The 12,951-nt window shown below is 38.4% G+C and overlaps 1 protein-coding gene across 3 annotated transcripts; it reads left to right on the forward strand.

Annotated features, from left to right (window-relative positions):
* Positions 1 to 1,707: 1,707 nt before the first annotated feature.
* On the forward strand, positions 1,708 to 12,640 carry LOC123516190 (mpv17-like protein). Of its 3 annotated transcripts, none has more exons than XM_045275377.1 (4): positions 1,708 to 2,031; positions 3,627 to 3,901; positions 11,968 to 12,099; positions 12,339 to 12,640. In XM_045275377.1, the coding sequence occupies exons 2-4, from the start codon at positions 3,641 to 3,643 to the stop codon at positions 12,495 to 12,497; spliced, it is 552 nt and encodes a 183-aa protein (XP_045131312.1). In that variant the 5' UTR covers positions 1,708 to 2,031; positions 3,627 to 3,640; the 3' UTR covers positions 12,498 to 12,640. The 3 variants fall into 3 exon arrangements, with proteins under 3 accessions (XP_045131312.1, XP_045131313.1, XP_045131311.1); XM_045275378.1 differs by lacking the exon at positions 1,708 to 2,031 and adding an exon at positions 2,062 to 2,280; XM_045275376.1 differs by lacking the exon at positions 1,708 to 2,031 and adding an exon at positions 2,063 to 2,218.
* Positions 12,641 to 12,951: the final 311 nt, after the last annotated feature.

Here is a 12,951-nt window from a genome sequence, read left to right on the forward strand (position 1 = left end):
AAGTATTTTTCTAACCATTACATTACATCAGTTAATATTTCATTTTACCCCTTCTATCTCTCCTTCTTTCCTTTTTTCCTGTATATAAATAGTTACCTTTCTTTTTTTCTGCAACCTCTCTTTTTTTCTGTCTTTATTTGGATTTTGTGATGTTCATGATTGGATTAGACTAATAATTGTATGTTGTCCTTTCTTATCTTTCTCTACCCATATCTATCGTTCGCTTCTTTCATAAAAATAATTTTCTTTTCTTTCTTTTTCTTCCCTTTTATTTCCGTCTTTCATTGTTGTTCTACACCCCCCTCCTTTTTTTTTTCTTTTTTTTGTCTATGCTCCTATTTCCCTTCTGAGTCTAGCATAGCCATCACGCGAGAACATCTCAATTGTGTCGATTTTAATTTCTTCTTTCATTGTTGTTCTAAACTTCTAAAGCTTCTCTTCCATTTCTCTATATATGTTTGATAATAATATAGTTTTCATGGGTGCATCTTTTCACCAGGCACGCTTTCGTTCTCTCCCTTTCCCTTTGCACATTAAAATTTCTCTTTCATGTATTCTGTAATCTCTTTTCTGGCTCCACTTGCGTCCTTTACATTCACAATACATGTACAAATGTTCGAGTGAAATTGCGCAGTATTTCATTCATTTATTATTTTCTTTCTCTCTGTATTTCATTTCTTTACAGTAGTCAATGCTTACAAATAGGCTAAAGAGATAGTGTCGGCGGACTGTATTTAATGAAAAATTAATAAATAAAATAAATAAAAATTACACTTAATACATTTCTTTCAGCAACTCCTCACTATTAATGTTTAACTGTTTGTCCAGGGTAGACACACGAGCTATAAACCCAGTTCTCTCTCTCTCTCTCTCTCTCTCTCTCCCCAGTGGTGTAGATAAGCGGAATTCTCGTGTGATCAAAAGCCATGGTCATTTCATACAGTTAACATCAAGAGTAGTAAATTTTCTCTCTCTCTCTCTCTCTCTCTCTCTCTCTCTCTCTCTCTCTCTCCACTACTACAGAGGAAACTAAATTGTCATTCGCTTTTCTCGCGTAGTACCATGGTACAATAACGAGAGACAAAAAGTTATTGTACCATGCGTAGTACACTCTTATTTCTGTGACGTATTTATTTTCCTACCATTGAGGAAAAGAGATTGAAAGAAAAAGATAGAAAAGAAATTGCCCACATGACCAATTTTCTTTTTTTATTTATCTATTTTAACCAAAAAAAACAACGCTGGATATTTAAGGTTATCTTAAAATCACATCTCCCGCTTGTGAATCAAGACAATTATCCTTCAAGTAAACTCAAGTCAATTACTTTATTCTTATTAAATCAGTGCGATAACTTCTCTTTTACTTAACGTAACTTAGCTAATTACCATATGACTTACACTGTAGATTTATGACTAAGTGAGGTACCTAATTACTTATATAACAAGTATACATAATGATAATTACATGATAGTTATGGCAGTTTCGTCCGTTAGAGAAACAAGCCTAGTTTGGCACAGTATCAAAACGACGGGACAAGTTATTCCCTCTTAAATGTACAAAAAACGCTATAAAAAGTAGCTAGATGAAGGAACAAATGGATGTTAAAACTTCATTTACTCACCACTCGATAAAAACATCACTGTATTTCTCCTTCGTTGTGGTGAAATATTGATGGCACACAGAAACACAGAAGCAAGTTCCTATAACAACTGCTGTAAAGTGATAAAATAGGAGGGACCGAGCGACTGGCACACCTTTACCTTCCTCCTCCTCAAACTTGACTGGCACTAGTTTTCGCTCCCGTCAGTGACTGGCTCCGCTTCACCGCGCCTGCCTTCTTTGATGCTACAGCTTACGTACTTGTCGGCAATGGCTATATATCATGTCATTGCTTGTCGGTATCTTCAACATATGCCACGATGCTAAAGGGCGAGCTCATAAATTCATCAAAACTTTTCTTCCTGCAGCTAACTGCCCATGCACTCTTTTTAGGCATCTCCTAGGATAACTCGTCACACGCTACATTTACGGTACACTGCAGCGTTATTATTCAATGCATTTATTTATATTAAGGGACAATAGTGCAGTGGTAAATGCTCTGAACTTAATAAGGTGGTGAGAGAATAGTGGCTCTCACACAGCTGACGAAATGGGATTACGGCTCGGGACACAGGAGGGCAATGAAAGGAAAGTATACACAGCTTTGGAGGTGAAAAGGTGGGCTGTATATTAAAATCATGGTATATACTCTGTAATATACATAACAAGATGAGAAGGAAGTGAGTTAATCTGCATAATTGGGCTTTATACTCAATGCACACCACACAGATTTTTAAGTTGTGTTCTTGTTATATATGTCAAGGTCTTAAATCCCGTAAGTTTAATGTTTACCCATTACAGCGCTCGCTTAAAAGTAACCCACGCAATAACACCATCCACCCACGTCACTGCCCACCTTCACCTCTTACCTGTCAGACAAATATGTGTGAATACATGTAAATCCTCTCCCAGCAGCCTGTAGGAGTCTATTACATATTTGTAACTGATCGCAAGGGGAGCGTCGGAGAGGGTCAGTTAGGTTAGGTTAGGTTTAATCAAGTATTAGGTATATTAAGTCTAGATTAGACTATATCTGTATTTTTTGGAATTTCTTAACAGTTTAGCCACATTTTAGCCTTTTAGACTTTTGGAAGTGCAAAATTTGCAAAATTTGGTATACTTTGGCTTTCCTCAAACATCTCTTTCCCAAAAATCCTGGGGACGGGGCTAGTGGCAAATGGGGAAAGACCTTATTCTGCAGTTTTACCAGGAAGTGGATTGTTGCATGTGTAAAAGTGCATCTTCCTCTAGTTGTTGTTTATTGTATGTATACGTATGTAATATTGCATCAGTTGTTGTTGTTGTTTGTTTGTCAATTGTATGTGTAATAGTGCATCTTCTTGTTTTTGTTTATTATGTATGTATTTGTCAGCACTGTTGCTAATGAATGAGTAAGTATTAGAAAGAGTTGTGAGGTAAATTAGGTTGGATTGTATTAAGTAATGCCAAGTTAGGTTAGTGTCTTTAGGTACAGGGGATAGGATGTTTTCATTAGCGGTTTTGCCATCCTGTTTTTCAGGTTAGGTTAGATACTGTAAAGATAGTTTTGGTTAGAAATTTCCCCACTTGTTAAATCATTTGACTTCAAATATAGGTGAAGTTTTGAAGGTGTAACCATTTCTTTATCTCATTGGTGCACTAACACATCAGAGAGAGAGAGAGAGAGAGAGAGAGAGAGAGAGAGAGAGAGAGAGAGAGAGAGAGGCAGGCAGGCAGGCAGGGACAGAGAGTACTCATCTCCATTACCACAATATTAGATCTTGATTTTTATTCTATGTGTGTAATTCATCCACACAATACCAGTGTTTCATTATCATATCAGTGTGCTCCTTTATCTCCTCTCATTGTCATATTATTCTATCATGCACTTCAACATCTCTGTGGAGTGTTTTCATTCTATACATTCATTCTATTATCAGTATATCTTATACTTTTCCTTGTGCACCTTGCTGTGTTCTCTTTTCATATAGAAAAATGCACCACTTAGAATTGCTTGTGTAGGTATTTAATTTGTGGCTTATTTCAGGTTGGACTGGAAGCATGTCACGCATGTTGAGCATATTGAAGACCATTGCTAACAGGTATCCAGTGACTCGAGGAATTGCCACCTACTCTTTGCTCTTACCTGCCAGCAACATCACCCAGCAGCTACTTGACCCTAACAGAAAAAATTATGATCCTTATGAAACATTGCATTTTGGGGTATTTGGAGCTTGCATTCTAGCACCATCCCTCTACTGTTGGGTGTGCACAGCTAATGTGATTGTGAGGATGGAAACTCTCAGGGGAGCTATTCTTAAGGTGAGTAAATGATGATAAGATTATTTGTACAAATTTACATAAACTTGGCAAATGCAATGGACAAGATCATACAAATGAGACTTAAGGTGGGTTCACACATGTCCACATGTGACTGGAATTGCAAGTTGCTAGAAGTATCCACTGAGCCCTTCTAGCCAGAACATGTTCACACAAAGCAACTGGAAAGTATCAGCTGGTTGGTGGAAGTGAATATAAACAAGCAGCTACCGAATAAGATACAGGTAACTCTCGCTTTATGCGATAGATGCATTCCAAGAGGCATCGCGTTTATCAAAATTAGTGTAAAACAAACATGTAATTCTCATGAGAAACAATAGATAATAGGGGAGATGTGGGATGTGGGAAAAAAAAAAAAAAAAAAAAAAAAAATTATACAAAATACTATATTTATTTGGCTAAATTAACATGTTTATATTATTTACCATTCTAAATACTAGAAGTGTATTTAAAGTAAAGGGAAAAGCAAGAAATAATAAGAAAAAGCAAAAAATAATGAGAAAACAAAACAAAGAATATGTAAACATAACACTCACTATGTCACTGCCTTCACCACTCACACCACAGTCAGTCACCATCTTCCTCTGAGCTTTTCAACTTTATGAAAAATTCACTTATCAAAAATAACCCCACAGTATAAAAGTAAACACTAGTAAAAAAAAAAACCGCAGGATGCCAATGTCTTCACCCCTCACAAGCACTCGCCGTCGTTGTCCACCCCCGAGTCAAGGACGTCATCATTCACCTGCGCTTCCTCTGCTTCCACCGCTTTTACAGGATCATCTACATCCTCCTCTGGTACTACATCTTCCACTGGTGTTTTCTTGAAAAACTGCAACATGATGGTCTGGCACTTTTTCTTGGAAATTTTTTTTTGCATCACTGTGTAGCAGAAGAGTGCATCCATGGTAACGGAGCTCCCACCTATTGGCCAGCTGCGGAACTCTCTGGCGCGCAGTTTGAAATTGCGTTTGGGCTCAGTTTGAAAATGGGGTTGGGCTGAATCACGTATAAGCAAACCGATCGCGCAAATTAAATTATTTATAATATTTTTTCGCGTAATAACAAAAATGCGTAAACTAAACACGTGTAAATTGAGAGTTACCTGTATCTTCCTCTGGTGACGACAATTGGGATCAAATCTAATCAACAACACAATGCATGAAGGGAAGCAGTCATTGGAGGGTGGCAGCTATCTCATTGGATGCCTATATTTGCATAAGCTTGTTTTGCTTTAGAATTCACTTTTAGGGTTCCAGATGCACTCTTTCTTCTTCAACAACACCAAAATCTTCTTCTCTACACCAACACCACATTTTCAAACCTTTCTACGTGATGTCACAATGTAAACAGAGTTGCAAATGGTCTTGTTCAGTTTTTCAGTCACTAGGCACCAGTGTTCAGTCGGAAACTCTACTGATGCAATTTCAGTCACAAATTGACACATGTGAACTCGCCTTTAGTCATAAGAAAAATTGCATACATGGATAGAAAAATAATGTACACTTGTCATGAAAATTAATTTCAGTGTAGATTATTGTTTTAGAATGCTGGTAAGTGAAATGGTTCAAACTTTATTTCTCTGCAGATTATCAGGTAACTGAGTCATGCTGCTTTCATATATGCTTCCTTGCATTGTGCATCATATGCATTGAATCTCCCTTATAAGATATAATAAAGAATCTCCCAAACTACATAATTAAAAAGCAGGCATTGTACAGTTGCTCACAAAAGTATCGGTGCAAAATTCGTCGAAACATTGTGGAACACGGTGAGAAGCTAACCGAAACTTCACTGTCCGTCTTTTCGTATGTTTGTAGACCTGATGCTGGTAGTTGCCCCTCCACTCTCTCTCTCTCTCTCTCTCTCTCTCTCTCTCTCTCTCTCTCTCTCTCTCTGACCTTTAATTCTGCCTTTCTTTTTTTTTTCCACCCTTTACTACAGATGATGAAATATCTTACTTAGTTAATACTGTAAATACAGTAACATATCTTAAAGTAGTATTTTCTATAGGACTATATAGTTCAGAAAAACTAAAGCATCATTTTTCACATATTTTATTTCATTATTATTTTGTGTGTCCTCCACCAGCTGCTAACACAGCATTGAGCCATGAAGGCATAGATGTCACCAGTGTTTCGGTATAGTTCCCACACCTCCAATGCAGAAGCAATAACAGCAGCATGGGTCCTGGGTTGTTGCACTGGCATGCGTTTCACCATTGCTACCCACACGTGTTCTATTGGGTTAAGGTCTGGCGATCTTGGCGGATGTGGAAGGAGCGTGATGTAGGGATGCTCGGCAAACCAATCCTTCACAGTGCGACATGTGTGGATCGGGCTGTTATCCTGAAGGAGATAAAAAGGTTCATTATCTGGGAACAACCATGCTTGAATTGAAGGTAGTAGCACCTCCTCCAGGATCTCTACATATTTTTCTCCGGTAAACCTTCCCGGACCAACATCAGCCAGTTCCCGGAGCCCACTGGTGTTAATCCATCCGAACAGTACAGCAGTGACACGCCCGCTGCGTCTTCTTTCCACTACATGCTCTGCCTCTTATCCGAAACACACCATCACAAGTTAACTATGGATTTTCTTATCTTTATACAATTATCTTTTATAAATTACTTGTCTACAGTGTATTTATTGGTATGCAAAGACTAATTATGCCTTCAAACTTTACCATGATAATAACTAGATAATACCAGGACATCAAAACCATATTTAAACTGTATATGGCAGAAGTTATAGTGAGAATACGTGGTTATAACTACGACAAAATATTGCCGCTACTGTTCACTGTATCTTTAGTTACTTATCTTATTGACCGTAATTTTTCCCTTTACCCTTTACGGTGAACAACCTGCGTAAAAACGAAAGTTTTGAGTAAGAAAGTATCTGACATGTTATGATGAACAAACGTGGAGAGAGAGAGAGAGAGAGAGAGAGAGAGAGAGAGAGAGAGAGAGAGAGAGAGAGAGAGAGAGAGAGAACCAACCTGGTGTTCAGTGGCCTCCAAACATAGAGTGGTTTCGAAACCCCATCCAAACAGAATGTATTTTCATCGCAAAAGACGACACACTCCCAGAACCCAGCAGAATTGTCAGAATACTCCAGTGCATATGCCATCCTTTGCTCCATGTTGTGCTCAGACAGTTCAGGCTTACTGGCTGGTTTGCGAGCTCTGAGATTTCTTTCATGAAGCCTACGGCCGATCGTTTGAGTGCTGCACCGTAGTTGTAGGGTAGCTCGTATGCAGGCAGCAGGAGTTCTTGGAGCACGGTTGATTGTATTGCCTATAGCCTATTATAAACACAAAGAACACAAAAACACAATGGTTAAAGTTAGTGAATACTACTACGTATTTAGCACCATTAACATGGCATGAACACCAGGATTGTTGAGCATTGTGTCATTATAAAATAACAATCTACTAACAGGATCATTGTCACTTGCAAAACTCACCTGGTCCTCATTGGGATTAGTGCAGCGTGGCCGACCAGTCCGTGCCAAATCATTTGTGGCACCAGTGTCGCTTTCCCGCCTTATCCACCGCGTTACAGTGTTGCAGTGGATATTAAGCTCTCGCGATATAGCAAACCTTGTGGTCTGCTTCATGCAGTGCTACGATATTTGTTCGTGTTTCCCGTGAAGTTTCCATGTTAACTGAGAGATGCTTAATACTATTCTACACGACAATGATTCTGTTCAGGTCTCACTCCCTACGTTTCGAAACAACAGTCCGCCGGTTCAATTCTTCCAAACCAGCCACATACAGGCATACCAACCCTCCCCAGAAAACCTGATCGAATACGTCCGTAGCTATCGGACCCCTATGCACCGATAGTTTTGTGAGCAACTGTACATTGTACCTGATATATATTGGTTGCCCTCCCCTTGTACAGTGATATAAGGCTTCCGGCACTTCTGTTATAGTTAGAAGTTCTGTTCATTTTACCTCAACAAACACCACTAATAATTCTTACTTGATATAAGTGGTATTTAAATATCAACTTAACAAATCAAAGTTTATATTGGGAAAAGGAAGAACTTAAAGGAAATCAAATGTGACAGTTAGTGGGTGAGTAGTGACCATAGTATAGACCAAAAACTTTCTTGTTTGCACAAGCACTGGAAATGAGTTGTTATGCTGAATTACATAAATGCTATCATATCAGAGCTTGGGTTTATATCAGTAGTTCTCCTTCAGATGCCTCTAAACAGTAGAGCAATACCATATTGTCAGTTTGACCTTTGGAAAGGATCAAATTATTCATAATACACTTCCCTGCAAATGATTCTGAACTTCACACTTGATGGTGACCACTGATTTTGATCCATAGTGCCCTTCATTATGAAAACCTCAAAATGTTTGATTCATCTCATTTCTTCATTATTCATGTAATTTTCATGAAATTTATGCAGAGTTTTATATTTTGCTCTGCTGAAGTCTGAGATAACTGAAATAGCAGCTGAGTACTTGAATATGGTCCTAAGACCATGAATTGCATACATGCAGGTGTTCACATAATGGCTGCATATTGCAGCTTGAATCATGACCATATCTGCTTGCTGTTGTCATTCTGGGTACTTTGTGTAATCTCAACTTATACACCTTGCATTTTCTTGTAATTGCACACAAACCATTATTAATTTGTTACACTAGTCTTTCTCTTATAACTAGAACAAGGGTCCATCTACTTATGTCCCAAGATTGAAATATGCCAACTATAGAGATGGTATCTTTTAACTATCCATTTTAAGAGAAGTGTGAACAGTATATGTGTGTATGATTGTTTATGTGTGTGTGTGTGTGTGTGTGTGTGTGTGTGTGTGTGTGTGTGTGTGTGTGTGTGTGTGTGTGTGTGTGTGTGTGTGTGTGTGTGTGTTTCACTGTTTGATCTGCTGCAGTCTCTGATGAGACAGCCAGACGTTACCCTACGGAGCGAGCTCAGAGCTCATTATTTCCGATCTTTGGATAGGCCTGAGACCAGGCACACACCACACACTGGGACAACAAGGTCACAACTCCTCGATTTACATCCCGTACCTACTCACTGCTAGGTGAACAGGGGCTACACGTGAAAGGAGACACACCCAAATATCTCTACCCGGCCGGGGAATCGAACTCCGGTCCTCTGGCTTGTGTGTGTGTGTATTTACCTATTTGTGTATTACAGGGCCCGAGCTAAGCTCTCTGTGACCTGTCTCCTTGTCCATTCCTGTCATATCTCTCTTTCATCTGATTGACACACACCACGTCAACGACATCACTGCTCAGTTTATTCCACTTATCAATGCTACGATGCGAGAAACTGTATTTTCTCACGTGATTTAGACAGATGTCCTTTAGCTTTTTTCCATGTCTTCAGTTTTCCCAAAAATCTTGTTAATGTGTTTCTCCGGTGACAAGGTGTTTTGCACGGTTACTCCTAAGTCTTTCTCCTCATTGGTCTCTTTAATTATCTCATCACCCAGCCTGTAATCCCTGTTTGGTCTGTATCTACTTCTTCCCATTTTCATAACATGGGTCTTGTCTATATTAAATTCCATCTGCCACTCCTTACTCCACTCATATATTTTATCAAGATCTTCCTGTAACTTGTTACAATCTTCCACATTCTTTACTCTCCTCATAATTTTAGTATCGTCTGCAAACATGTTCATGTAACTGTCAATTCCTACTGGCATATCATTAACATAAATCAAAAACATGATGGGACCCAGCACTGACCCTTGTGGAACTCCACTGGTTACCTTCTTCCACTCGGACTTCCTTCCTCTCACCACTGTTCTCATTTCTCTTCCCATTAAGTAATTTTCCATCCATTTTGCTAGTTTATCATTTACTCCTCCAATCATCTTTAGTTTCCACATCAGTCTATTGTGTGGTACTTTATCAAAGGCCTTTCTCAAGTCCAGGTAGATAGCATCCACCCATCCCTCTCTATGTTGTAGTATGTCAGTCACTCTTGAATAAAAACATAATAAATTGGATACACACGATCTTCCTTTTCTGAAACCAAACTGCCTTTCACTCAGAATGTTTTCACTTTCTAGATACTCACTCCACTTAGCTTTAATTACTTCTTCACATACCTTGCACAATATACTAGTCAACGATACTGGTCTATAATTTAGCGGTTCCATTCTACTACCATTCTTATATATAGGCACAATGTCAGCTCTTTTCCACTCTTTTGGGACTAATCCTGTTCGTATGGAGGTTTCCACAATATCAAATATGGGGTTCAACAATTGATCCTTACATTCATTTAGCAACCTCCCAGATATGCCATCAGGCCCCATTGATTTATTAATATCCAGATTGCTTATAATTTTCCTTACATCTTCCTTAGTAACCATGATGTCCTGCATTTGCTTTATTTCCGTAGGCCTTCCTCCCATAAAATGCTCTTCCTTTGTAAACACTTTGCAAAAGTTGTCGTTCAAAATTTCAGCTATATCTCCAGCATCTTCATATACTTCTTCCCCGTTTTTTACCTTTTCTATTGCCTCCCTTTTATTAAGTTTTCCATTTATGAATTTGTAAAACATTTTTGGGTCACTATCACAGTTTTCCACCACCCTCTGTTCATATTCCTTCTGTGCTGTTCTCCTTACTTCAACATGTGTGTGTGTATCTGTGTGTGTGTGTGTGTGTGTGTGTTTTGTGTTTTTTTTTTTTTTTTAATTTAATGATTTGATTTATTGAGAGATGCATATAATTCATAGGCAACCAACAAACTTCAGTTGAATTGTGAAGGTAGAGCATAAAAATAGAAAATACAAGGGAAAGATTCAGAATGCAGATAATTATGCAAAACAAGGTGAGAAGTTAAAATTCATCAGAATGGGAAACAAGACATAGGTGTTTATTAAACAGTCTGACTAGAGTGAGGTTGACACTGCACTTGTAGCAGTTGGTTTGGAATCTAATGGGGACCAGATTGTAGCAGGCACATAAGGGCTCCTCATGGCAGCAGGTTACAGTGGCATGGGTTCTTGAGCAATTTAAGACCAAATTACCAGAGGCTGGCAATATAGTGGTCAGTGAGGGTGGTTCCAAGAATGATCTTGATGACCTTTTTCTGTATTCTCTTGATGTAGCTAAGCTGGATTATGGTGGGATGAGGAGACCAAGTAGGGGGAACATCAGTTAATTTGGGCAAGATGAACATCTTGAAAGTGTTGATTACCTCATGGGCAGGAACACCAAGTGATTTGAGCTGCTGCTGCACTTGTATGAGGCAGAGCTCAGTACCTTGTTGATGTATAGATTCCATGTGAGTCTATTGTCAACAGTAATGCTTAGGAGCTTGCTGTAGTGGTAAAGATTGAAGCTGGAGTCACCCATTATGGGGATGGATATTGGAGTGGGATTGATGGAAAAATCAAACTGCATAATGACTTATTATCGGTAGTTTATGGTAATGTTGTTACTATGGTCTAGGTGAGGAGGTTGTTATGGGTGAGCTGAAAGGGATTATAGTCTTGGTATTGTTGATGGCCATGGTGATGGTTGATTAACAAACATGCTTTTGTCAATGCGCTGTATCCACCAGAGGGGCCCATCTTGGTGCCCTGAGGCACCCCATACATGAGGGATTGGAAGCTGAACACCTCACCTTGTACATGTGTGGCCTGATCAGAGAGGAAGTCAGCTGCCAGGAGATGAGACACTCTCTGATGCCTATCAGTGTTGCCTTGGAGAGGATTGTGTTTTAGTTTACGAGGGCAAATGCTTTGGGTATATGTATATGTAGGTATATGTATTGTAGGACACATATGTACATCCCTGGAATTATCATGTAGTATGTGTACATTATACATATATGTGTATGCAGATATACACATTATGTTATAAAGTAAAGTGGTGTAATTTTAAGTGACATCCATTAAAATCCAAAATAATAAATATGAAATCAAAAGCAGGATCTACAAAAGTGCTTCTTTTCAGTGCAATGCAACTAATTTATGTATGTTAAATGTACGTACATTATATATATGAAGAAGCTAAAAACATTGTCATTATTTCTATTCCAGGCTATCATTGAGCAGTTCACATGGGCACCTTTTGCTTATACAGAGTTTTATATTTGCATAAATCTTATGGAAGGAAAGCCATGGGAAGAATGCATCAATCAGTGTAGGTCAAAGATACCTCAGACATGGAAGGTAGGTCCTCTTTTACTTATTTACTACACTCAGACGCTCCATCTCTCTCTCTCTCTCTCTCTCTCTCTCTATTCACTTCTTTTTTATTGTTCCCATACTCTATTTATTTGTCAAAATACTAAAATAGAAAGCTTAATAGTCATTAATTTAATCTTTTTCCTTTGCTCGTTTTGGTGTATAGTGACTCATACTTGTCACTACAGTGATTGATTCTTATACTACCATTTATATTGTTTCAGACTGGGATTTACTTTTGGCCGTTTATTCAGACTGTGAACTTCTGGATTATTCCCATGAAACACAGGGTTTCCTTTGTGGCCTTCTTCTCTTACATGTGGAACACCTTCCTCTCTTACATGCATCATAAACAGATAGCAACTAAAGGTTTAAAGGGATGATTTATTTACATGTGTGCATAATGTATGTATCTAGATTTTGTATGGAGTGTCTTTTAATATTTTAATTAGAGTGTATATATATATATATGTGTGTGTGTGTGTGTGTGTGTGTGTGTGTGTGTGTGTGTGTGTGTGTGTGTGTGTATTTACCTAGTTGTATTTACCTAGTTGTAGTTTTACAGGGCCCGTCTCCATATCTACACTTATCCAATTTTTCTTTAAAACTATGTACACTCTTTGCTGATACCACTTCCTCACTCAAACTGTTCCAAGTCTCAACACATCTTTGGAAACTAAATTTTTAACATCTCTCAGACATCGTCCCTTCCTTAGTTTCTTACTATGCGATCTTGTGCTTCTAAAGTCATATTCTTCTCTCAGGATCAGTTTCTCATTATCCACTTCATCCATTCCGTTAATCAATTTATAAACTTGTATCAGATCCCCTCTCTCT

The sequence above is a fragment of the Portunus trituberculatus genome, chromosome 40 (assembly GCF_017591435.1).
Source record: "Portunus trituberculatus isolate SZX2019 chromosome 40, ASM1759143v1, whole genome shotgun sequence".
Taxonomy (NCBI): Eukaryota; Metazoa; Arthropoda; class Malacostraca; order Decapoda; family Portunidae; genus Portunus; species Portunus trituberculatus.

What these genes read in the sequence shown, in the direction of transcription:
- LOC123516190 (XM_045275377.1), top strand. Translation starts at nt 3,641, where the DNA reads ATGTCACGCATGTTGAGCATATTGAAGACCATTGCTAACAGGTATCCA. An exon ending in TCAGGGGAGCTATTCTTAAG is followed by an intron (nt 3,902 to 11,967) that starts GTGAGTAAATGA and finishes TTTCTATTCCAG; the next exon opens with GCTATCATTGAGCAGTTCAC. An exon ending in AGATACCTCAGACATGGAAG is followed by an intron (nt 12,100 to 12,338) that starts GTAGGTCCTCTT and finishes ATATTGTTTCAG; the next exon opens with ACTGGGATTTACTTTTGGCC.